Source organism: Motacilla alba, chromosome 1A (assembly GCF_015832195.1).
Source record: "Motacilla alba alba isolate MOTALB_02 chromosome 1A, Motacilla_alba_V1.0_pri, whole genome shotgun sequence".
Taxonomy (NCBI): Eukaryota; Metazoa; Chordata; class Aves; order Passeriformes; family Motacillidae; genus Motacilla; species Motacilla alba.
Window position 1 is genome coordinate 64,550,149 of NC_052031.1, and position 26,779 is coordinate 64,576,927.

Sequence of the window (26,779 nt, forward strand, 5' to 3'; positions counted from 1 at the left end):
GGACAAATCCAAAGCACAGCCCCACACCAGCCACTTGGAGAGAATGAACCCTACCCCAGCCAAAACCAGCACAGCTCTGCCAGGACACTCTGCTGCAACCAGAGCTCATCAGCAGCTCACTGCCAGTCGGGAAGAAGGGAAAGTAATGGCATTGCTACATAAATACTAGAGTCATTTGTGTTTGTTATGTGTTTTATCCTGCATTATATGCTTAATGCTCTGCACTAGATTCGTGTTGGTGTCGAGAGAGAGCCAAAGTTAGCAAGGTGAGGAAATGTGGCTGCCTCATCTTGGAAGTGTTCTGGGCCAGGTTGGATGGGCGTGGAGCAACCTCGTCTAGTGGAAGGGGACTCTGCCTGACGTAGGGGGCGGAACGAGATGATCTTTAAGACCTTTCCAAACCACTCCGTGATTCCGTGATAATAACAAGGAAACCTCACGGACCTTTACAATCACTTCTTGCGTTATTTATTTTCCGTGTGACGTTCAGCCAAGAAGGCCTCCAAGCTGGGCAGATCCCTGCCCCCAGCGCGACCAGAGCCGCTGGCCCCGCCCGTGCCTTCGGTTTCGATTCCCGTCGAGCGCGGCCGAGAGGCGGTGACGAGTCCCCGCCTCGCTCCCGCTCCCGCTCCCGCTCCCGGCCCGCTCCCGCCGCAGCCCGCTCGCGGTCCCGTCCCGGGCGCAGCAGCAGCAGCAGCAGCAGCAGCAGCATGTGCGATCCGGCCGTCTCCAGTTTCCTCACCCAGACTCTGTGCGCCCATGGCGGGCGGCTGGGGCTGCGGGAGCTGCAGGAGAACATCGGGCTGTCGGCGCTGCAGCTGAAGGACACGCTGTCGGCGGCGGGCCCCCAGCGGTTCCTGCTGATTGAGGGCGGCCAGGTGGTCCTGGCCGTGACGGACGTGCGGGTCTGCGTCCGCAAGGAGTGCGACGGCTGCGAGCGGCTGCACCTCTGCAAGCTGCACCTCATGGGCAGGTGCCACCTGGGGCCCAGGTGAGCGCGGGGGCGCGGGCAGCCCCCAATGCCCTCAGCCCCAAACACACCCCTCACAACCCCCCAAACCCCTCACACCCCCCTGAACGCCTTCACATCCCCCCCAAACTCCCTTACACCCTCCAACCCCCCCATGCCCCCAAACTCCCTCACACGCCCCAAGCCCCTCACAACCTCGCTCATGCCCCCCAGACCCCCCACACCCCCCAAACTCCCCCACAGCCCCCTCGCATCCCGCGCCCCGCTGGATGCGCCGCTCCCGCCCTGGTGCCCCGGAGGAGCGGGCAGGAATGCCCTCGGATCAGCCGCGGGGGATCCTTGCTCCGGGGGGACTCGTGTCCTGTCCCCGCTGTGTCGGTAGAAGCCGACGATTTGGGTTTTTTTTTGTTTCTTTCCTTTCTGGTTGTTTGTTTAAATCTGTTGGTGTCCGCACGCGTCGCTCAGCCCCCCCGGCATCTGGGTGGAATAGTTTACACCTATTTCCGAGAAGGGAAAAGCAAAGTGCTGACATGCCCTCTGGTTTCGCTCGAGAGAGTTACAAAAGTTGAGTTTTGCTGTAAGTCATTGCTTGGCTTATGGCCCTTTCTTTGAGAGGCACTGTTTGATCACCCAGGTGCATCAGTCCCAGTTTCTGGAATATGGAGGACTCATGGGATGGGCAGGCCTGGCAGCCTCTTCTAGCCACAGGTGGCCAAAGGTGGTGCCTGGTTTAAAAAAACATAAAGGAAACCAAAGGCAAATGCAGAAGAGCAACCCAGCTTTGCCAGTACAGTTACTGATGGAAGAACTTTGTAGTTTCAGCTCCCAGGCCCCAGGTCTTGTGCTGATGCAGAGTTAGGAACGTGCATGATCACACTGGATCCTTCCTCTTCTGCCCCAACAAAATGGATCACTGTGCTCTAAGATCTGGATAGCATGGAGGGGAAAAGCCATCTCTCTCTCTCATCATTAGGATTATAAGATTTTCTTATTTTTTGTTACATTACAGACAATAGAGTAAGCTCCCGTGGGGTTTATGCCTTGACGCTTGCAGACTCTCAGGATGGATGACTTTGTGTGAATTAAAGTTTGCAATGAGGCCATTCCCTTCATAAGGATAAGCCATTCTGTCCTCTCAATAACACAAAGTATTTAAAGTTACTTTGGTGTGCATTAAAAATCAGTAAACACAGACACACCTAGGACCAGACACACCTTGAGGTAAAACTGTCATGAGGAGAGCTTCAGGAGTTAACTACAGCCTGAAAGAGTAAAGGAATAGACTTGAATCTGGTAAATTAACAGGTGCTTTTACTGGTTGAGTATTTCTAATCCTAAAGCTGTAGCAGATCATGTGTTGAAGAGCAGGACATGAGGAAGCTGTATTTTGCTGCATTAAGTTAATGCACAGGCTGACTATGTATGTATCTCCTCTCTGTTACTGATTTGCATTACCATTTCAAATAGGTGAAAAAAAATCTGCAATCTCCCTCTCTAATTCATACTCATCTGACTTTTGGCGTTGTAAGTGTCAGCACTGACTTCATTATTGTAGCTTAATTGCTTCCTTAATCAAAACTCCCAAGTTAAACTTTCTTACCTGTTTTTGATTTTTTAAATAAAACTTCACAGCCACTGAAGATAACAAAATGTGTTGTTTTCAGCTTCACGGTTGCTTTCGTTTCGTGCAGACTCTTGCGTGCTTCTTTACTTGCCATCCCTAGGACAACAACCTTTTATGTTGACAAAATGAAGGCTGTTGCAACTTCTGGCATTGTTGGTGTACTCCTTTAAAATTAACTTCCCCTCTGGCTGTTTGTTCTCTGGCTAATTACACACACCATCTAAATATTCAGAGACTCTCACCAAGTCACCTTTCTCTCATGGCTTTTCCCAAGTTCTACATTATCTGAGGTTCTTCTTTAATTCAACTTGACTAAAGGATTAAAGATTGATCTTTCTGTGTATTTCCTTGCAGCTCTTGTAAGTACTCACATGACATCCTGAATGCAGAGAACAAGAAAGTTCTAAAAAAACATGATTTGTCTGGCCTCAGTGAGAATGAGCTGCAAGTCCTGCTTCTCCAAAACGATGCATTCTTCCTCCCTGATGTAAGTTGTACTGATTTCTTAAGAGAAAGTTTTAGTTCATTAGGAATGGGAGAGGGCAAGAGAGAATGTGGAGTTCTGATCTCAATGTCCAGCTGTTAAGATATGAAACAGGATTAGTCAGAATGAAGGAGGAATGGGAATGGCAATGTGAAACAACATAAAGGCAGATCTGTGAAAGGGCTGTGTACTTAAAATAATAAAAAAACCACCCCCACAGCAGTAAAACTGCTCAATAAGTACCCAGAGTACGCATCTGGAGAAAGCCCTGTCATCTGTGATGTGTCAGGAGCAGAGCTGCCCTCTGATAGCAGGGGGTGGGCAGCAAGGCTACAGCCTGTCTTGCGTGTCAGTTCTGTTATCCCAACAGGGTGGCCATAAAGCTGCTCAAAACAAGCAAACAGAAATGTCAGCAACTTCACCAGACCTTTACAGAGGGTGAGATAAGCAAGAGAGAGTTGAAAGATCACAATAACTGTACATGCTTACAGGGTAAAAGGCATGACCAAAACCCAGTCTGTTGCTTCTTCCCTATGAGATGATGACTAGGAAGTGAGTGCCCCTTTCCTTTTGCAGTCCACGTAGGCCTGCACACATTTTGGTGCTCCAGGGTATAAGAGATGAGAAGAATCTGTGAGAAAATGACCAAATGACTACAGTCAGTTTCGTGTCAAATCTGGCTCTTCCAAAGTGCATGGAGTTTTTGTACACTGACTTTCTACAAAGGAATCTTTGCCCAGTTTGTATGCCACTCGTTGATTTTGTTAAATGTGGTTGAACATTCCATTCTGATTCAGCATGTGTGTATAAGGGCAATACTGTCTTCAAGGTATGGCTGTTTGAAAGTCACTCATACCCTGTTCTGGCTACAGCTGCTCCTGGTTAAGAAATTACCAAAGTACTGCCCTTGTCTTTTGCAGGCTATAATCTCCACAGATTTGTTGACACAACAGATCTATTGTTTCTTTGTTCTTGCTGTGAAAGTGCTAGACTTTGACAGAGCAGATTTTTTTTTAATTGTGTAGTGTTCTAAAGTATGTTTTACTGGCAGACTGAAGGAGCGTGGTGGTACCCAAGGAAAATACTCATTGTTCCCAGTAGTGAGCAAATAGTAGCAACTGTTCTTGGTTGGTATTACCCTTAAGTGCTTACTAGAAATCTGTTCAGCCCTCATGCCTGGCAGGCATCATTAATTACTTGTAATTGAGCATTTCTATCATGCAGTAAAACAGCAAAACCAAGAGAAAACTGGGATCGATGCAGGCCATTCATAAACCTGAGATTTTGGAGGTTGGATGTAAAAGCCAATTTGGCTGTTTCCTGCTTAGAAATGCTGACTGGTTGTGTGTGTGAAGACATGGCATGTAGGAAGCTCTCAAGAAAGAGGACACTTTGGAATTCTGTGACTTGAACTGGGGTTCAGAGTAAGAAAAACACAACAGCACCACAACATCAGGGGTTTTCACACTTTTGCTCACCTCTCTGGCTCTCCTGTTTTGTTTGTTTGGTTGGTTTGTTTTTGGTTGGTTTTTGTTTTTGTTTCTTGGCAGGTGCAAGGGCACAGTGTGCTTTCTTGATGTAGCTAAGTAGTGGATTCCCTATTGTCATGGTTTAAGCCCAGATAAGTACCATGCAGCCACTTGCTCTCTCCTACCCTGCTGGGATGGGGAGGAGAATTGGAAAAGAGGTAAAACTTGTGGGTTGAGATAAGGGTACTAAAATAATTGAAACAGAATAAAATGTAATCACTGTAATGAGAAGGAGAGACAGAAATTAATAAAACCCAAGAGATACAAGTAATTCCCAGTACAGTTGCTCTCCACCCACTGACTGATGCCCAACCCATCATCCCTCAGCAGTGGTTGGTTGCTCCTGGGAAGAGGGTTTTGGAGGGGACCTGTGAGAGTCCCAGTGTGATACTGGGGCTCTCTGCCAGACAGCTGTGTGTCCCCTTCAAAGAAGCATTCTTACTACAGGCTGTTCTGGGAGCAACACCGTTACTGTGGTGCTTAGTAGTCAATGTGAAGGAACTTTTGGTCTGTGATCTGTTCCCTGGTCTGGTTCTCCGTGTACCTCTTTTTTAGTGGATAGAGGAATAAAGAAGTGTGTTGCTTTTTCAATACGTACTCTCATCTTGAAGCACTCTTCTTACCATTTTATGAGCTCAAATCTTCAACGCAGGATAAGCTTTACAAATAAGAAGTGCAAATTCAGTTTCAGCTCCATGAAAGGATAACTCATTTGACACAGTGTACATGTTTTTATGGAGATATTTGTTCTTTGTTGTTCATTATGCTGTAGGGGTTTTTAAAATAGAATAACTGGTAACCAGTCTGGTTTTATGCAACCATCTTGCATCCATTTTTGGCACTCCTAAGCTTGTTGGGTTGGTTTTCCTTGGAAACAAACGTGTACGACTTCAAAACTGAAAATGCATGAGTCAGCTTAAAATACCTGCTCCTCTGTGCAAGAAATCTGTCTGGATTAAAGAAGTCCCAGTAAACACATGACTTTTAATCACCATTTTTCTGCTGTTAAAGCTGCATGCCTGTAGGACAAAGAAAAATTCTAACTTTGCTTTTCCATTTCTTATTGTATCCTCTCCACTTTTAGACCTGCCAGTTATACAACAAAAAAGGTTGTCACTGTATGCAGCAAAACAACTGCAACAAGCTTCATGTTTGTCAACATTTTCTCAAGGGGAGATGTAAATTTCCTCAATGCAAAATATCCCATAAGCTCTTGGATGGCCATGCATTGAGACTGTTGGAAACTGTAGGCATTGATGAGAAGACAGCTTCAAACTTCCAGGCTATATATGATTACAAGCATATGGAATTCAACAGGGAACAGAAGAAGGTGTATGGTAAGTTGCAAGAAATAGTGGTCTTAATCATGATTTTGAGTTTGATAGAGGTAGAAACCGTTCTTGCCTTACCTCCCAGCTAAATGCCACCATCCTTTTGATGCTTTCAGTACACAACTACAGAAATGATAATTGGAAAAAGCCAGCAGTTAGAAGGAGTGAAGAACAGAGGACAACTTTGGAAACAGTGCAATGCATGATGGATGTGCCACCTTCAGAAGGTAAATACCTAGATAATAGTACCAACTGTTTCCTTGTGGAATCAGCTTTTGTATTTCTCTTCTTGCAATATATACACATTTTCTCTCTCTCTGCTATTATGCACTTGCTAGAATGGAGTAAGTCATGGCACAATCATGTGGCAGGGAGAACTGCACTTTTATTGCCTGAAGTACTTCATTCAAAACAGCAATTGAGTGGCTGGCAATAACTCTGACTAGCTAGGGTTTGTAACTGTAATGGCACCTCTGTTGTATCAGCAGTGGACTGCTAGTGGAAAATCACACGTGTAAGGACAATTCTCCACAGAGACTGGGATATCAGCTAGCTGAGCTTGTGGCCCAGCAGTGCTGCTCATTCAGTCTTCTCACGCAGGTCCCAGTGGCACCGTACCTGCCCAGAGCCGAGACCAGCTGCCAGCAGGAGCGGGAGATAAAGATAAAGGTATGGACTGTTTCCAGCTCTCCAGTCTTGAGACCAGTGGTTTTCATTGGGCCTTGATTTCACACAGCCTGACAGCTCCCTGTGGTAGCTGAGTGCAGCTGCTTACGTGTGTGCCTTGCTGTGTGCTGAAATCCATGGTACTGGATGACCAGCAGGGCAGTGTTGGAATTTCTGCCCAAGCATTGTGCAGCACTCTCTACTGTCCTGGACATGTTTTTTCCTTCCTGGGAAGGTGACAGAATTGTATCTGTGCATGCAGTATCTTTGCTTGCCTTCTGTCCATAGGGAATTAATACAGCTTTGTCAGTAGAGGTGTTGTCTCGACGTACCTTCCCAGTAGCTGCATAGCAGCTTGTGAATCTCTTATTCTTCTGGGCAATAGGGCTTTGGCTTTAAAGCTTGTCAGATTCCAGTACTCTCTGGACAGGTTCTTTTAGATATTCCTTACATGGATGGTGTAATGTTTCATATCAAATCACACGTGTAAGGACATAATTCTCCACAGAGACTGGGATATCAGCTAGCTGAGCTTGTGGCCCAGCAGTGCTGCTCATTCAGTCTTCTCACGCAGGTCCCAGTGGCACCGTACCTGCCCAGAGCCAAGACCAGCTGCCAACAGGAGCAGGAGATAAAGGTATGGACTGTTTCCAGCTCTCCAGTCTTGAGACCAGTGGTTTTCATTGGGCCTTGATTTCACACAGCCTGACAGCTCCCCGTGGTAGCTGAGTGCAGCAGCTTATGTGTGTGCCTTGCTGTGTGCTGAAATCCATGGTACTGGATGGCCAGTGGGGCAGTGTTGGAATTTCTGCCCAAGCATTGTGCAGCACTCTCTACTGTCCTGGACATGTTTTTTCCTTCCTAAGAAGGTGACAGAATTGTATCTGTGCATGTGGTATCTTTGCTTGCCTTCTGTTTCTAGGCAATGAATACAGCTTTGTCAGTAGAGGTGTTGTCTTGATAAACCTTCCCAGTAGCTGCATAGCAGCTTGTACATCTCTTGTTCTTCTGGGCAAAAGGACTTTGGCTTTAAGGCTTGTCAGAGTCCACTACTCTCTGGACAGGTTCTTTTAGATATTCCTTACATGGATGGTGTAATGTTTCATATCAAATCACATGTGTAAGGACATAATTCTCCACAGAGACTGGGATATCAGCTAGCTGAGCTTGTGGCCCAGCAGTGCTGCTCACTCAGTCTTCTCACGCAGGTCCCAGTGGCACCGTACCTGCCCAGAGCCGAGACCAGTTGCCAACAGGAGTGGCAGATAAAGATAAAGGTATGGACTGTTTCCAGCTCTCCAGTCTTGAGACCAGTGGTTTTCATTGGGCCTTGATTTCACACAGCCTGACAGCTCCCCGTGGTAGAGTGCAGCAGCTTATGTGTGTGCCTTGCTGTGTGCTGAAATCCATGGTACTGGATGGCCAGCGGGCAGTGTTGGAATTTCTGCCCAAGCATTGTGCAGCACTCTCTACTGTCCTGGACATGTTTTTTCCTTCCTGGAAAGGTGACAGAATTGTATGTGTGCATGCAGTATCTTTCCTTGCCTTCTGTCCATAGGGAATGAATACAGCTTTGTCAGTAGAGGTGTTGTCTCATACCTTCCCAGTAGCATTGTACCTGCTCAGTGCCAAGACCAGTTGCCAACAGGAGTGGGAAATAAAGATGAATGTATGGATTGTTTCCAACCCTCCAGTCTTGAGATGAGCTCATCTAAAGAGAGTTGATGCCACACAGGTATTGTGGCTCAGTGAGCATCACACAGTCACTTGCTCACTTTCCCCCATCACCAGAGGGAATAGAAAAGAAAGAATAAAGGCAAAAAAACTTGAGAGTCAAGAGGGGGGAGGGAAAAATCCCCCAAATAATATGTGGAAGAGGAAAACCAAGCAAAAGAAGTGATAACGACACAGTCATTCACCACCTCCCACACACAGGCTGGTGCCTAGCCAGTTTCCTAGAAAAGGTAGCTAACCCTCCCAAAACTTCCTTTTTTCCCTTTTATTACTGAGCTTTATGCTGTATGGTATGGAATGTTTGTGTCCTTTGCCCACTTGTATGCCCTCCCAAGCTATTGTGCAGACCCTGTTTTGTTCAGTCTGGGGGCAGGTGGAAAAACTGAGGCCTTGGTGTATATCACTGTTCTGCAGAAGCTGGGGCATGAGTGTTTGAACATCACTGTTTTGGTCAAAAAAAGTTAAAACAGCATCATAGGGTTGCTCTGAAGAAAATTACATCTTATTCTACCCATGTTCAGTACAGTGACATTTCTGATGTAGCAAAGTGATGCAAAGTCCACTGGATACAAAATACACATGTTGACTTTTAAAACATGGCAATTACAGTGCACAGTTTAATCACAATAATAATGGGATTCCCATTGCAGATCTGTATAATATACTCCTGTCTCAATATATACTCATGGGTGTCCCCACTCCCTGGGGAAATTGAAGCCAGCTCAAGCCAGTTGCTGTTTTCAAAATTCTTTGGTTGGTTGGCTAGGTTTAATATTTCTGCATGGGGCTGAGCTCTGTGTTCACTACCCCCAGGCTGGTCTGGCTGACTCTGAGAGAAACATTTCTACTCCCAGTCAGTCTGCTCAGCTGCCATTGCCTTTTATGCACCTTCTGGTCCCCTTGGTGTGGAGACAAAGTCAAGTTTCTTTGCAAGAATCATGATCAGTCACACCCTGTGTTATCCTGAGCTTCCTGACACTGCCCTTGCCCTTCCTCACTGAGACTCCTTCCAGTGTCAGGATTTATTGTTCAGTCAAAAAGTCCTGACTTCTGTGTTTGGCTATATGGGAGATAGTCAGATCCTTAAAATGCTTGACTTTGCTACTGTAAGGATTTGACATCCTTGTTATTTCTGGGATGAAGTACCAAATGCAGGATCTTTCTCTTAAAGCAAATATGGATTGTGATGTTCTTTGCTGTAGGTAAAAAGGACAGTTCCTCTGATGAAGCTTCAAAGGACAACAAAAAAGATAACTGTGATGAGATCTGTTTGTTCTATGTCTGGAAGTACTGCAAAAACAAGGGTAAGCTTTATGAAAAGTAATGTTGTTGTTGAAGACTTGTCTGCAGAGGGACCCCTGCTCAGTGGCTTGGGCTAGTGGTGACAATTCTGCCTCCTCAGTAATTTCTTTTCTTTCCAAGTCATTATTAAACACTGTCAGAATTACAGACATAATCAGAAAAAAGCTAAATGGTATACTCGAACCTTTTGTCCTCTGGATAATGCAGCCTATTTCAGCCCTTTTGATGGGGGCAGGCTTTGGGTACGTTTCTGTGGCGAAGCCCTTTCAGTGTGAAGCATTACCCTTTCTGTTGCTAGAAGATGGAAGTTACGAGTTGACTTTGTGCTGTCATTATTGACAGCTCATAAATGTATGCTACCCTTTATTCCTGCTGTATCTATCCTATGTACATCAGATAATAGCCATATTCTCCCTCATTAAGTCATTTAAAAGGTGATCTGAGGTGTTAAAACATCTTTAAAAAGCCACTTAGTTGTACCAGCTAAGCTAAAGATAAATCTAGTCTGTTGTCTTTTTGGTAGTGGCCAGAACAGAGGTCTGAGGGATGAATATAAGTAATTGTATTTGGGAGCTGTCCTGAACAGTCAATTAACCCCCCTGGTTTCGCTCTTCCTTTATTATGAGGAATACCATGACATTTTCTTTCCTTGATCTTGTCCAGTCAGTTTCTAAAGGACTCCTACTCCTCTGACCACCTAGTCTTGACAAAAGACCCTGTGTAATGTGAACGGTGTACCTGGGTGAACCTGTGAAGGTCAGGCTCGAAGCAGCTGTACTGTGAGCACCAGATAACTGAATTCGAGTCACTGTTGGAGTGTTAGTGTGCTTTATTTGCTGCATTGGGCCAGAAAGTTGTAAGATGTTTGATCCATACTTGGATGTGGAGTGTCAGTCAGAAGAAAACCCTTCAGGCCTTGGCAACCTACCCATGATTTCCAAGGCATTAAGGAATAGACAACCAAATATATCGGAGTGTTTATGTGTTGTGTAGGCTAGACTTTTTACAGCTGAGACACACGCTTGTGTGAGACAGAACATGCACTTCTTGCCAGTGGCACTGCTCTCCCAGCTGCCAGTGGCACTGCTCTCCCAGCTGCCAGTGGCACTGCTCTCCCAGCTGCCAGTGTTGTGTCTCAGCAAAGGAAAGGTTCGGGTAATGCGCTGGTTTTGCATCACAGGAGTGATGTTTTAGGAGAGGCTGCTAGCGATTTCCTCTGTGTCTGATGGGAAACCAATCAGTGGTTAACTTTGGGAATTGACAGTCTGTTAAACCACTGGAAGCTGTACACGCCTCTGTGAAAAACACGTGTTAAAGATGAAAAAAACCTCAAAAACTTTATCTTTTCCCTTCCGGCTGGTAAAGAGGGGACACAGCCAGCTCAGCTCATCTCAGCCAGGCTGGGCGGGGTGGCCCCTGCCGGGCCCCCCATGGCTGCCAGGCAGGGGCAGAGGAGGAGCCATCACTGTACTTGCTGCTGAAATGCTAACCACTTCCCCCCAGCCACAGTACCACCGGGGTAAACCTAACCATCTGCAGGCCCCGGGCAAAATATTAACTCTTCCAATACTTCAGTCCTCCCTCGAGTGAGAGAACAAGACAGAAGTACAGACACATAAAGAAACAAGCAAAAACAACAAAGGCGATGAAGAAGTAGTCAAGTCCCAAATAAGAAAGATGAAGAAATGCCTTTAGTTTTAGGCTAAAATTCTCTTGTAAATCTATAGAGAAGGAGTCTTTTTTTCCCCTATAACATTTAAAAGTATGTGGAAATGAAAGTGTGCAAATTGTAGATATTGAGCAAAAACCTCCATACTAAAGTAAACAGGTGTTAAAGTAGCTATAATCCTGTAAGAAGTTTGAACAGAAAAAGAGTGATAAAGATCCTATACCCCCAAAAAAGGAAATATGTGTATTCCTAGAGATAGATATTAACAACTTTTGCTTTTAAACAACTCATCTTAAAACTGATACCCCATAAATTGACATGGCCCATAAACACAACTATGAGAAAAACTGACAGAAAATGAGAAAGATTTCATGATTACGAATTTCCCCAAACAGATGCTATTTGTAGAAATTAAGAGCCACAAGAGAACTGTTTTCTTGCAGAGAAGTCTCCATAATATTTACAAGAAGGACTTCTCTCCGTAAGTAAACTAAAGAAAGACTATTCTAGAAGTAGTAAACTAACTAAAAAATTTATGTTTTGTCTCTGTACATTATCAATGAGAGAAAAAAAAAGTTGTAAAGGGAAGAGAAGTGTCCTAAAAATTGTGTTCTGATTCTTATACTCTTTCTTTAGTTACTATTAATAAATTTTTCTTTATACCCTTTTAAAGTTTTGAGCCTGTTTTACTTTTCTCCTAATTCTGTCTTTGAACAAAAAATAAATCAATACATTCTCGTAAGTGCACTAGTAATTAACCAACACTAAACCCACCGCACTAATTAGTACATTAACCAAAAAATCTCAAATTAGGAAACCAAAACCACTACAGGTGTCTTTCAAATAAATTTGGCAGTGTGTGTGTGTATATATACATATACATATATATATATATATTTATATATGTTGCCTTTCTTGATAAGACTCCCCTTCTGTGTTTTCAGTGTCCTCAGCACTGTCTTCATTGCTTATACCAAAGCCCAGGAGAGAAAGCCTCAAAGTATAAAATATGCTGGTTCTATTTTGTTTTTTTCTTGTCTTGCTCTCTGTGTTAATGATTGCAGAATTCTTGACTATGTCTGATTTCGTTACAGATAGATGCAAATCTGTTCATTACCATTTGCCGTATAAATGGGAGGTACATGATGGGTTGAAGTGGAATGAACTTTCCATGATGGAGGAAATTGAAAAGGCCTATTGTGACCCAAAGAACACCAGGTGTAGTAATGCTGGACTCCTTGCTTGGAGTATTGTGATGGAGCCTGTGTAGGAAAACTTGTGTTTTCTTCCTAAAGACGTCTGACTTCTCAGCTTCTGGTTACCGATCCTCTCAGAAGCTGGGAGGATTTAAAAATAAGAATTTTTCCTTTTAAAAAAGCAAAGAAAGAATGATTGCATGAAAATCCCACTCCAGTTTTGTCTTCTAAAAATAACAAAACTATATCTTGCATGTAAAACTCTGTACAAGGTAAAAAGCCAGTGTTTAAAATACTAGGATTTCAGGTCATTAATCAGTTTATTTACAGTAATGAAGTTGGGCCTTTCGACAACATTTCAGAGCTGGTCCTTCTCTATAGCTATTTCTTTCCTACTACAGCTAGTATCTGTACTAACAATAATAGTAATCTGTTAGCTACTGAGAGACATTATATGAAATGTCCTTTGTGTAAGCAGCCCGTTTATTTTTTTCTTCTTTTTTATTTGTATTTTAAGAGTGTGGGGTTTTTTTAGCTCCTTTCTGAAGAGTCCCACTCAAAGCAACCTGCATTCATAGGGCACCCCAAGTTTGGCTTCACAAAATAGTATTCTAGTTTTGGCCCATGCCTCTTAAGGCACCAGATGATTTTGATTGGCAGTTTTCTGGAGATCACAAGCAATATTCCCAAGAGGAGGCTGCCATCAAAGTCTTCCTGCCTGGGAATTAACTTTTCAAGACTTGCAGGAGTAAGACCCCAGGTGGCTCCAGTGATGAATGTAGTTTGCAGAACTCACAGCTGTGGTTGCTGTGCTTGCATCTTTTGCAACCATAGAAAATGAACAAACTTGCTAGGCTGCAGGTGTTGGCTGGCAAATTCAGTCACACACTTTGCACATTCTGCTTTTGTACTGAGAAAGACTGCAACCACGCTTCTTTATCACAGAAGTTCCTTTTGCCACACTGTACTTGGAGCCTGACATTATCTGTAAAGCTGGCAGTGCCACGTGTGATTGAGGTGGCATTTGGTGTCTCACAGGCCAGAGGTCACTTCTGAAGCTTGGAAATGGCTTTCAGAGCTGCCATGTGCTGTGGGAAATAAATACCTTCTATTTCAGATCTAATTAAGTTTGGTTACTTTCAAGAAAATGGCACCAGCTTAAACTGGGGATGAGAGGATAAAATATGCACTGCTAACTATAGTAAACCTGAATTTGTCCTTACAGCTTGCCAAGTAAGAACATTAATTTCCAGACAATGACCTGCTCTTCTTCTTTGGTTCGACGCCTCTCTACACCATCATCAGTCACAAAACCCACATTCCTACTGACCACACAGTGGATTTGGTACTGGAAGGATAACCAAGACAAGTGGATTGAATATGGAGAACAGGTGAGTTCACATCCTGTGCTTTGAGTCACTCCTACAGGAATAGCCTCTGCATCCTTTCCCCTTTTCTCAACAAGAACAATTAAGTGAGTCCTTGTTGGATTTTACAGCATTGGGAAGGACAGTGAAGCTACATCTGTTCATAACAGATGTGATAAAATGCTGACAGACTGGAGGAAAGAGAGCTCCCTTTTGGAGTCGTCCCTGGCTCCTACAGAGATTGAACATACAGACACTGCTCTTAAGATACATGGGAAGAAATTGCCTCTTTTCTAAGCAGTGCCCTGCTTCCTTGGACAGGCAAGGATTGCTCTGCTTTTTCAGATCAAATGCAGTCTTTTTCCATGTATGTCCAAGTCCTCTGATGAGAAAGTAATCTATCTGAAAAATGCAGGAAAAGAAAAATATAGAGAATCTCACCTTCCCCCAAGGCAGATGAGTTTATCCCATATGGTTTACAGTATGGCAGCACAAATGGTAGAACGCAGAGGTGATCCAGGGACTTGGAAAAGTACACAGAGAAAGGTGCTGGACAGAGTGCAGTTTAAAAGACTCAGAGTAACCTCAAAGAGTACTCAACCTCAAGGATTCACCCGGGTCCAGGAGAGATCACAGCTGTCCAGCTGCTCTTGAGCAGGGAGAGGTTGCAAGGAGCTCACTCAGGCTTTCCTATCTGTGGAATGAAGTGGTTGGCTCATAGTTAAATCACAAAGTAAAAGGTAAGAGTGAGACTCCTTACGCTGGCAACTTTTTTTCTTTTCCCTGGCAGATTAGTCTTGGAAGAACCACCTGCTATTCATGCATTACTCACATCATCAGTGTTTGTTTCCAAGCTCATATGCATCAATGCTCACCATGTCACCCTGTTCCTTTGTGGGTTTTCAGATAGCAGGATGGAACTAGAAAAGCTCTGGGCCTAGGCCTTTGCTTCCTTTGGAGCCTGAGCCAAACTAACTCTGGTTTGGTAAGGAGTTGAGTGTACCCATCACAGCTGGTTCAGCTCAGCCTCGCCCCCTCCTCTGCCCCTGTGGAACAGGGCAGAGAGTGAGAAAACTGGTGGGATGAGATAAAGACTAAAAGATACTGCAAAAGTGTGTGCACCAGCAAGGCAAAGCAAGGCATTTGTTCCCCTCTTCCCTTGGATGGGCAGGTGCTCAGCCATCCCAGGAAAGCTGGGCTCCATCACAGGTCACAGTCTCTTGGGAATACAAACACCATCACTCCAAATGTCTCTCCCTTCCTCCTCCCTGCTGCTTTGTATACAGGAGTGACACCTTATGGTTTGGGATGTCCCTGTGGCCAGTTGGGCTCAGCTCTCCTGGATGTGTGTCCTCCCAAGGCCTTGTGCACCCCAGTCCTGTCACTGGTGAGGTGGGAGAGGAGAAAAGGCCTTGGCTCTGTGCATGCCTGAACTAAATAATAACTGAAACATCCCTGTGTTATCAGCACTGTTCCAGCACAAATGCAAAACACAGCCACTACCAGCCGCTGGGAAGAAATTTAACTCTACCCCAGCCAGAACCAGCACAACTCATTCCAGGAATTTAAAATTACTAATTATGTTATTTATGTTTATGTTACAAATATTCTGTACTCAGCCTCACGGTACCATAGTTCTGGGTAGATTCCTTGTCATCCTACACTTGGCCTCTTCTTTCCCTCTACCCCAGCTAGTTATCCAGGGTTTAGTCCTGACTGTGATAATTCTCATTCTGTTTATTTTTTTCTCTTCTCCCTACAAAGGAAAAAGGGAGCAGCACGACCTCACCATCTTCTGCTGTTATTGAGAATTTGTATCAAGCAGACCCATGTGCCATTGTACCTTTCCAGGTTGGCCAACATCAGTATGAACTCAATTTTAAAGGTAGTAATTTTAAGGGTTCTCGTCTATAACTATGCAGTGCTTTATAGACTCTTGCAAAGTCTCCCAGCTTTTAGAAGGTATGACTTCCTTTCCTGACACCACCAGTTACACTTACTGGAAGTGAGGTAGTGGTGGCCCAGAGCAAATTCCTCACAAAAGTAACCTTCCCCCCTTATTCCTTGACATTCTCCAGACTCACATCTGACCAGAATTATAAAAGTTCATAGTCTTCACATAAAGTCATAGTAAACTTTAAGGAAAGTAAATTAACACTGTGGATGGTAAAAAATACAAGTTAGGCATCTTCGTACTGCTGTAGCAATGTTTAAAGAGCATGGAGCAGCTTGAGGGAGCAAGCAGGATAGGCACAGGTTCAATCAGAGTTACAGGAAAGACAGGAATCTTATGCAGCCTTTGTGCAACTACTCCTCAGCAGGTAGAATTGACAGTGAATATGCAGTTCTCATTAAAGAATGACTGATGGGGACAAGATGACCCTGTCTTGTAGTCTTATTCATTACTTTCTTTTTTTCTTCTCTTTTTTTCCCCTTTAAGAAATGACTCAGACAAACATTCATTTTAAAACTCGAAGACAGGTTTGCAGGCGACCAAAATTTGTGTCTTCTGAAGACGTGCAGAAGATAAAGACAGGGTAAGTGCTCTTTAGGTTGTTTTTTCATATTTTAAAAGTAATCGTAAGGCAAAATGGGTCTCAGTGCTTCAGTAGTTGCACAAAGAACACAGGTGCTGCTGGAGAAAGCCTGTCCATGGGACTGAAGAACAGAAGCTGTATCACAAACTGCAGTCTTGGTGCCTCCCCTGCTGCCTGGGGTACACACTACTCCAGGTACTCTAGCCACAGCTGATACTTACAAAAGCAAGTGCAAGAGGCCTGTGATGGTTGAGCGGCAGCATGCAGAGCCCAGCCTACAGACTGAGGCTATTTCCCAGTTTCTTTGTGGTTTATTTTGTTAATTTTTAAATAAAGGAATTGGCCAAAGAGGATGCTTCAATTGGAGCAGTACTAAAATTGCTAACACTTCATTTTCTGTCTGTTTGCAAGCAGCCAAAGGGATTCTTCTATTCCAAGTCAGACCTGTCCTAGTCACTGGGATGCATCTGCACTGCCTGACTTCGGATACAAGGTATCTTTTTCTCCCCTTCTTGTAATTCTGATGGGAAGGCACAGTTCAGAGTTTAACTGAATCAATTGTAACTGTGTGGATGCTAAGAAGGGACAGGAGTAATTTCTTGGGTGGGTGTGCTAAAGATCTAGGTGATCTCCCAAGGGCTCATGAAACAGGTGCCAAATTGCCTTGAACTTCAATTGCATTTTAGGCATTTATCTACATACCAAAAACTCTAAACAACAACAAACCCAAAACTCACCAAGTTTGAGACAGGAGGGGTAAATTTGGATTGGAGATCTAGAAAGGGAAATACTTGTATCCTCCAGTACTGTCACATACATCATGGATCTGAGCACAGACCTTGGCCTCAGGAAATGGCAGAAATAAAGCTCTACAACCATAAAATAAAATAAAAAACCATTGCAGTGATGTCTTCCACAAAACAAACCCAACCCCTGTCAGCCCAAAGTCTGTGTTCTTATTTGGTCTACTGAGACCAAAATGTGTGGGTGTTTTTTAGATTTCTAGGTCCTGCAGTCCTGGAAGAGCAGCACAGTTTGTGGAAGTACTGCAGGACTCTAGAAAAAAGAGGCTTTTTCATGTTACACGGGCCCTTTGTGTGGTGGCTTTGACCCTGTTTGAGGAGCAGCGTTAGAGGTTTTCCTTGTTGACTGTGTCACAGAATCCTGTGTGATGCTGCCCTGGGGGCTGAGGAACACCAGGGTGTGGCTGTGTGTCAGTGTCATGGGTGGCACTTACAAGAGAGAAGGAGTGCTATGTTGATATAAAATCACCAGTAACAAAATTTGATAGTGAAGGAGACAGTGGTTTAACAAGATTTGATAGCAAAGCACACTTGATTATTTACTGCATAGACAGAATCAGACAAAACTGCCAGAGGGACCCTCCTGTTGAGTCATGACTTTCATAAAGAAAAGATGACATAATTATGACAGTGTGTGGGAATTTGGCAGGCAGCCCATTTGAAAGTTTGCCTGTGATATTTGGAGCCCGGAGGAAGTAACAAAGGAATATGCTCTTCCTGGGTTTATCAGCATCTTAACTAACAAGCATAAAATTTTCCAAAGAATGCCAGAAAGACAGGTAGCTCTGTTCTTTTCAGGTCTCTTGAGCTGTGTGTACTGAATTGCTTCCCATACTTGCTCTGAAAACTTGTCTGAATTTTACTTGAGTACATTTGTTGAGGTGTTTCTGGAGTCACTGGGGTGAATGTGGGAAGCTTTGGAATGCACTGCATTCCAAAGATCAATGGTATCTTTTGGTTGTACATCTGGGGATGTGTGAGTAGAAGGAGCTCAGTTTGCTTGCTCAGTTGGCACCTAAGAAAATATCTTTTTAATTTGTGAGTGCCTTTCGCAGGAAAGGAAAAGTGACAGTGCCATGATACCTGTTGGCACTGAAAGTGAAAGCCTGGGCTAGATTAAATCTTTCTGTGGGACCCTAAGCTTGTTTTTTTGCAGTAGGTAATATTGGGAATGGCTGGGAATCTGCATGCTTGTGGTGACCATTGTAAGAGCTGACAGCTACAACTCGATGAACTGCCTTCTCTTCAGACATTGACAAATAATCCTGGCATTATCTGCTGCGCTGGAAGTGATCCATTTTAAAAAGGAACCTGTGAGATAGGCAGAAAGTCATCTTGGCTTAAAATGAGAAACTGTGTTTTGGTAACATTGCTTATTTTTTGAGTATTGCTGTGTGTTAATCTGTAAGTCATTGAGAACAGTTCTGTAGAAAAAAGTGTAAAATGCACAATGGAAATTGGTAACACTGATTGGAAAGTTGGTGTGAATTTCTCCTGTCTTTGTTTTCACAAAGTGGAATTAGTCGTTTTTAAATGTTTTAAAGGAAAAAAAAAAAAGAATTTATTATATCCTGAAACTTCTTGCTGGGTTTAAAATTGTCTCTTTAATGTATAACTGAGAAAAGTGTGCATTGGATGTGTGGTTTCCTGTCAGTCTTTGTGTGGCTGATGTGCTGCTGAATCCTGGCCACACGCAGGCCAAGGATTGCTGCAATGCACCAGGCACAGGATGCAACGTGAAGAGTGTCTGTGCTTTTACAGATGTCAGTTCTGGTGGGGTCACTGCCACCAGTACCAACCCTGCTCCTTCCAACACCCCAGTGAAGCAGAGCCCAGGGTGTGAGTCACAGAGTACTGCTCTTGTGCAGTCATACACTGCTGGGGATTGCTGCCAGAGCAGTGATTTCTTCTGTGCCTTGGGAACTCTGCTCCTTGATAACAGGGTAGCAAATGCTCTCACTCAGCGGGATTTCCTTTTCAGGCCTGAAGGTGAAAAATGCTGAAGAAGTTGTGTAGTTAGGCCATATCAGCCTTCAACAGCAATGTGATGCTGTGCTCCTTTATTAGCACTAGAAGCATCCTTGGGAAAATAAGGACAAACCCACAAAGTTATCATGGAAAGGAGAACAGCTTTGTTGTCAGGGGCCATCATATGGTAAAATAATGGAAGTGCTTTTCTTACAGGATTGGCCTTGTGTAACATGGCTGACCCTCTGTTTTACCCAGAAAGGTTTCAGTTCCTCAGGAAGAGATCACAGAATCATAGGACAGGCTGAGTTGGAAGGGAGCCATTGGGATCATCAAGTCCAACACTGCACAGGACACCCCAAGAATCACACCGTGAGCCTGAAGGATGCAGCAGAGCAAAAGTACATCTGTAGTTTAAGTGGGAATTGTTAATGTATAAATAAATTTGCAGATGACACCAAGCTGAACACTGTAGGTGACACACGTATAGGAAAGGGCCATCCACAGGGGTGTGGACAAACTCAAGAAGTGGTCCATGGGAATCCCATGAGGTTCAACAAGTACTGGTGCTGCACCTGGGCCAGGACAATCCCTGGGGTCCATTCAGGCTGGGGATAAGCAGATGGAGCAGCCCTGGGAGAAGGACTTGCAGGTGCTGGACATGGCCTGCCCCTGAACCCCCCTTGTGCTGAGCTGATCATTTACAAGGGCCTGGAGTGACAAGTCAAGGGAGGATGGCTTCAAACTGACAGAGAGTAGATTTAGACTGGGTATTAGGAAGAAATTCTTCCCTGTGAGGCTGGTGAGGCCCTGGCACAGGGTGCCCTGTGGCTGTGCCATCCCTGGAAGTGTTCAAGGCCAGGCTGAATGGGGCTTGGAGTAACCTGGCATAGTGGAAGGTGTCCCTGCCAGTGGCAGGGGGTGGCACTCGATGGGCTTTAAGGTCCCTTCCAACCCAAACCATTCTGTGATTCTAAATAAAAGATATAGTACTGAAATACAGTGACATGATCTTCATCCTGTAGGTGATGGTGAGTGACTTGGGCTGTGGTGCCACAGACTGTACAGACAGTACTTGCACATCCTGATTATCTGCTGTGCTGTAAAGCTTTGGAAAATGCTCCTGTATTGAGACATGGGAAATTTCACTCATTTTTATAAAGGCTTTTAAATAAATTTTAAAAAATAGTTCTTTATTGTGCAGCTGACTTTATTCTTAATCTTTAGAACACTTCCCTGTGGGTGATCTCCTCATTAGTAAGTACTTAAATGTATCTGTGAAACACAAGTTTTATTCTACTTTATTTTCTCTCTAAGCTCAGCCTTCTAAAACGGGGAGTTTTTTGCCTGGTAGGGTAGGATGTTAGTTTCCTTGTTACCTTTTAGGATGGCCACAGCTTTCCTGCTTAAAGCACTTTGGAACATGGGATGTTGGGATCTCACTCTGTAATCTTGAGGCCCCACTTGGCATAAGTTGTGGTAAAGTGGAAGGCATTACACCTGATGTCTCCAGGTGACATCAGCCTGCCAGCATCACACTTTTGCAGTTTATGGAGATAAATGTTGATTCTAGAAGATAAAAGACATGAGTTACTTTGGAGAAAAAATGGAAAATTCATGCGTGACATAAACAAGCAGAAGAGCTCGAGTAATGTTTTAATTATGTTTTGCATTAAATTCTCTTTGGGAAAAATGAGCATTTCTTAATGGATTTTTAAACACAAAATGTATGGATGAATAAATAAAAGGATAATGGCTAAATAGACTTTGTTTCCTTTGGGAAAGGAAATGTATTTGTTTAAGCAGGTATTCAGTGTCACATTTGTTTAGAAATGTAGGGTTTTTTTCTGAAGTCCATATTTAAATGAAGCTTTCTAACTTGGAAAAGGTAAGACACTACAATGTCAGGAGGGTATTTATGTTTTGTTTGTTTAATCTTTAATAGCTGAAGCTCCCATAAATGTCTAATTACAAATGATGCTGTTGTCTAAGATCTTTTGTTCTTAATCAGCTTTAGATATAAAACTGATACTCTCTGGAATAATCTGTCAAATTTTCTTTTTGAATTTCTGTTCCACTGAGATTGGAAGTTGCAGGTATCAACTCTTGGAGATGATAAACCTTTCAACAACCTTCCTGAAGAGAGGTGAGGTGTCCTTGCAAAGCAGGAGTGACAGACTGATTTACTTGGTATTTGGTTATTCACATAGTCATGATCTAAAGCCTTTAATTATCCTTCATAAGCATTGTTTGGAGACCCTTCTGAAAGTGTATCTGCTGGAATTAGGCTTCCTTATGTTCCAGACTCACTGCAGCCTCATGCCTTTTTTTGCTCTGGTTTGTATTTTATAGGCAGTGGTGATCAGCAACACAAGCTCTGAATACAATGAAATAAAGCAGCTGTTTCATCAGACTATGAAAAATTACAGCATCCTTAAAATACAGAGGATTCAGAATCCATCCCTCTGGAAGGTGTTTCAGTGGTTAGTATTTGTTTCCCTGTCCTTATGAGGAGGCAGTCTTCAAGAACAGGTTGTCCTGTATGTGCATTCTAGGAAAGAAAGGATGTTGCCCCCCGTGCCTTAACATGACTTATGTTTTGTTATTAGAATTTCAGGAGTGAGATTGGTGTCTGAGGCCTTTCACAGAATGCCATGCTCTGTGGGGAGGTTCCCCCTTGCATGGCTCCATGGAAGAGGGGGAGAGAGGAGCTTGGAGTGAAAGACATGCATGATGCTGAACTGGGATGAGGATACCTACAGGGATGTGGAACAGTGATTGTCTTGGGGATGGAGCAATAACTGCCTGCTGCACACATGTTCTGTCTGTTACAAATCTTTATCCATTAGAGTGTATGAAAAGCTAAAAAGAGTAAAAGCTGCTTGGGCCTTTTTGTTCCAGTCAGATTTATTTCAGTGTTTTTGCTGAACAAAGTCAGTGTTCACTGAGAAAGAATCCTTGTGTTTTAACTTGATGATCTCTGAGTTCCAGAGCTCCTTTCTGATTTCCAACATCTGCATCAGTGATACTGAACTCTAGGTAGTTAGGCCAAGCTGGATACCAGCAGATTAGAGCTGGGGTTCAACCATGTTCACGTTATTTTGATGTAGGATTAAGCTGTTGCTTAGAACAGTTGTCCAGTTTAAAACAAGAGTAAGTATTCAAGGACTGTATGGAATGGTAGTGGAGTAGAAAAATACTGCTCAAATAAATGCTTTCACCTGCAAAATGATGGAATCCAGAAAGTTATCAGCTACCGATTCATTAAACCTTTTAATCTAGCAAAACATAAGAGACTTCAAAACAGGTAATAGTGCATATTTTTTATCCTCCTCCAGTGAGGTAATTTAATTAAGCTAAGCAGGCAGAGTTTAACATGGCCAAGTCCAGAGGATGATGGAGTAATTTGGGTTGGAAGAGACCTTAAAGCTCGTCCGATCTGCCATGGACAGGGACATCTTCCACTATCCCAAGTTGCTCCAAGTCCTGTCCAAGCTGGCCTGGAACACTTTGAGGGATGAGGCAGCCACAGCTGCTCTGGGCACCCTGTGCCAGGGCCTCACCACCCTCACAGTAGGTTGTCAATGAACAAGTTCCAGTGCATTGCTCTTAACTTTGCATTTACTAATTTACAAGTTGGAAGGATTCTTCCCTCCCGCTGGATCTGCTTTATTTGTGGCTGATGACTTTCTGGAGGATATATATTACTGTCTTGTCCACTTCAGAAGCTTCTGAAAAACTGAGAGGTGTCTGCATGCTGTGGAATAATGATGGGAAATACGAGCTGAGCCTTTTGTTGTGTTTCCCTTTTGACCCTGTTCACAGCTCACTCTGACTCTGGCCTCAGCCAGCGAGGTGAGCGGTGGCCAAAGCAGGCTGGGTTTGTGTCCTGGCCCCATCTCCTCAGCAGCACTGACCTCTCAGGGGCAGGAGCTGGGGCTGTGGCATGGAGCACAAGCTGCCTCCAGCTTTGAGCCACTGTGGAAGCACAGAGCCTCTGTGGTTAATGGTGCCTCCACTCCACTGAGAGCTTGAGTGGGAAGGGACTTGACAGCACAACCAGGGCCCTACAGAGGAGCAGCAGGCTGGCACAGTGGTGACTAGAATAGTTTTAAATGCCTAAATTCCCTGAGTAAAGCCAGAACTATCTAGAATTGCTGAGCAGTGGTGTCAGTGCTGTGCTCATCTCATACTTGTTCATCATGCTGCTAGTGTGTCTCATCTTCTGAGAGGTGAGAGCAGGCTGGAAACCTCATCCAGCTGACCTTTACATGGATGTCGCATAGTTGTTTTGAATTGTTTAAAAAACCACTTTTTTCCCTTTTCTTCCATGGCTCACATTCTCCTCCCCTTCATTTTTGTCAGGCAAAAAGAGAAGATGAAAAAGGAAAATGGAGGAAAGGACGTCCAAGAAAAACTTCTGTTCCACGGAATTGACGTCATCTCCATGGAAACGATCTGCAGTCAGAACTTTGACTGGAGAATTTGTGGAAGCAATGGAACTAACTATGGGAAGGGTATGTAGAAAGTGAGATGTCTGCTGAGACTCCCCTGATGGTGGAGCAAAGGTTCTGAAGTCTTTAACTATAGAAGGAGGAGAAAAAAAGATAAGAATTGGTATTATGATCCTTCTGAAGAGGGCCAGGATTTGCTTTGGGTTGGGGGTAAGTCTTCTCACAAGGTGTCAGGAGCATTAGTGCAGGAATTTGCTGTAGGTGGCATTTTCTGATGGCTGAGGTCATAATTTGAACTTAAAAATCATTTGTAGGCAGGGAGCAGAGGGGTGTGTATGCCCTCTGTGTGTGGGGGAATGTCCACAGAATGTCCCGTGTGATCATGGAAGGTCCTCATGTTTTCTTGTCTGTCCCTCTCATCACAACACACAGACCTGTAGTACTCCTAAAATAGCAAATAGTGAATGGAAATGACATAGTGCAATCCCCTCTCCTGCAAAAGTTTTGGTGGTATACTGTAAACTGAGTAAAAGAAGTCCTGAAAGTTGAGTCAGATACCTCCTAAAAACCCATGGCTTGCTGAGATTTTGCTGTCACTGTATAGATTCTCCTCACAACCACGTTTCCATCTCATTTTCTAGGAAGTTACTTTGCCAGAGATGCTTGCTATTCCCACGCCTACTGTCAGGCCACGCTGCAGGGACACTTCATGTTCGTGGCTCGTGTTCTGGTTGGAGACTACGTGAAAGGCAACGCCGCCTATGTCCGTCCCCCAATGAAGTGTGCTGGCAAGCTGTGGTTGTATGACAGCTGCGTGGATGATGAGTTAAATCCTTCTGTTTTTGTTGTCTTTGAAAAACACCAGATTTACCCGGAGTACATAATAGAGTATAAAGAGGAGAGAATAAGAGAGCAGAAAGAGACAGGAACAAAAGCGTCTAAGGAGGGGGAAAAAAAATGTGTTATATCTTAGAGGAACATGGCAGTTTGTGTCCCTCATCTTGTTTTTCGTATTGCAGGTGTTCTCCTACTTGGTGATTCCTTTCTTTTTAATACAGTTCTTCAGAATGGTAATCCAATTTTTGCATTGAGGAGGGCTGGCAAAGCAGATCTTAGATTTGTTGTGACTGCCTTATCTTCTTCTCTTCCTCTCTTAATGTCTTAACAGACATTTCGATAACCATAGCAGAAAAATCAGAACTGTGGGCTGGGAAATTGAATGTTATGACTGCTGTGGGCAAATAATTGTAAATGCATAGTCTAAAAAAAAAAATACAGAGGGCTTCTCTTCACAAACAGTTAAAATTAACACTACAGTAGTTTTAAAGGAAGCTGTCAGGTTTTTAGTAGCCAGAGATTCTTTTCAGTGCAGAATTCATCTGTTCTCGATCCTCTCATCTGTCATTATTATAAACAATTCAGTGTGGGTAATGACTTGAGTTTGTTTTCAAAGCACTGCTTGTTAATGCTGGTACATGTTTTGAGTTAAAATGATAAAAAAAAGAAAAAGCATATTTTAAATCCATGTTGTTAGCTCTCGAGAATTTTCATCTGTACAATGGCAGATGGATCAGAAAGCTGTTGGATCAGATTCTTTGTGGAAATGAGCAGTAACTTGCTGTAACCTACACAAAAGCAGAGCTCAACTGAAACTGTGAAAGCCACCACATGTGAGTAGGCAGATACCAAAATTTGGTGGTTTGGCTGCAATTAATGGCTGTAAGGACACAAAGGCCGTGTCCCAACGAGCCAGGCTTTCCAGTGGATGTGGCCACGTAGCGCAATAGGACAGGAGAAGCTTCTTAAGGATCACAGAGATGTTCTGTCCTGTTTGTGCAATAATTTTCGTTTTTCCAGATAAGAATGGGACCAGAAGAGACCAGTTAGGTTCTCTTGAGGCCAGTGATAGAACTGCTGTCCTAAGGCACCATCCGCATGCTCTGCTGCATGGGGCAGGGTGCTGACGAGTGAGGATCCTCTTTTTGTTTTGGGGGTGATCCTGGGTCAGAAACCTCTGCAATTTCTACTGGATGTTAGCAGGGAGTCTGTAAGTGGATCAGACTGAAGGCCCTCTGTACAAAATGCCATATTCAGGCAGTTTAGCTGTTCAGAGAGAAACTGGGAATGAGGACAGAGGAGCAGTAATTTTTACCTTCAGATAAGCTTTACAGAAACACCAATATCCTCTAAGGTGTTTGCATCAGTGATAGAAATCTGTCAACCGCTCAAAGATAGCAAGTTCTTCCCAAGAAGAACAGAAAAGATAAATCCAGAAAATCTTACTAAAATTATTTAGAACTTCATGAAAGCATGTGAAGACTTTAACAGTTTAAAAATCTCTCTTTCTCTTGTTTGCCTGTAGAATTCCTGAATTACTGAGCTTGCTGTATTTGCAAATAAAAGTCGTTTTCAGGCACTTTCAGTGTGCAGTTTGTCTTTACATAAACATGGCAAAACTAAATATGCTGAGTGAACCAGCCCCTGCCTGTGTTCCCTGCCTTCCTTCAGTGTTTCTAAACCAGGGAACTGCACACATGGACTGCCATTGCAGGGTAGGTGTTCAGCTAATTACTAAGGAGAGAATATTCCTGTAAATTAACTTCCTAACTAGGAGATGTTTAATATTGAAGTGGTGAGGTAGTTTGGTTAGATTTCATGTAATTAAACAGCTGCTTTGAGCAGCTAATGATTAAGTCCTAAGAAAAGGTGAAAGAATTAAGTGAGGTAGTGGCAGAACTGTTGGTTTTAAATCTCAAAGTGAGATACTGAGAGGTTCTAAGGATGTACTTCTTTAATATGCAGATGAGTAACTTTTAAAGACTCTAAATTAGGCACCTGCAGAAAGCCCCACGCCTGCGAGGCACAAGGCAGGCCTGTATGGGGCGGGTGCCAGGGATGCTGACAGCTGAGGATCAGTCCAGAGCACCACACACACAGAGGAAGGACACAGCACTACAGGAACTGCAGAGCTGTTCCGTGGTCCAGCCCACCCTGCGGCAGGGATGCGGCTCTCTGGTGCACAAGGCTTTGGCTGGACTGGGGGTGAGAGCTGCAGTCTGGATAGCTGAGCTGAAGGGGAAGGAAAGCTGGAAAATGCATACTCTGACTGCAGGAAATGAGAAAGAAACAACAGTTCTCCCACCTT

At 43.8% G+C, this 26,779-nt stretch overlaps 1 protein-coding gene across 5 annotated transcripts; it reads left to right on the top strand.

The window, feature by feature from the left end:
* The first annotated feature begins 699 nt into the window (after window positions 1-699).
* Window positions 700-26,050, top strand: LOC119707694 (zinc finger CCCH-type antiviral protein 1-like). Of its 5 annotated transcripts, none has more exons than XM_038152988.1 (15): window positions 700-991; window positions 2,949-3,081; window positions 5,692-5,944; window positions 6,055-6,165; window positions 6,539-6,607; window positions 7,813-7,881; window positions 9,541-9,642; window positions 12,404-12,527; window positions 13,731-13,896; window positions 15,637-15,757; window positions 16,313-16,409; window positions 16,821-16,902; window positions 21,533-21,663; window positions 23,546-23,697; window positions 24,276-26,050. In XM_038152988.1, exons 1-15 carry the CDS (start codon window positions 711-713, stop codon window positions 24,605-24,607), a joined length of 2,223 nt encoding a protein of 740 aa, XP_038008916.1. In that variant the 5' UTR covers window positions 700-710; the 3' UTR covers window positions 24,608-26,050. The 5 variants fall into 5 exon arrangements, with proteins under 5 accessions (XP_038008916.1, XP_038008917.1, XP_038008918.1 ...); XM_038152989.1 differs by having other exon boundaries at window positions 16,824-16,902; XM_038152990.1 differs by lacking the exon at window positions 7,813-7,881.
* The last annotated feature ends 729 nt before the right edge of the window (window positions 26,051-26,779 follow it).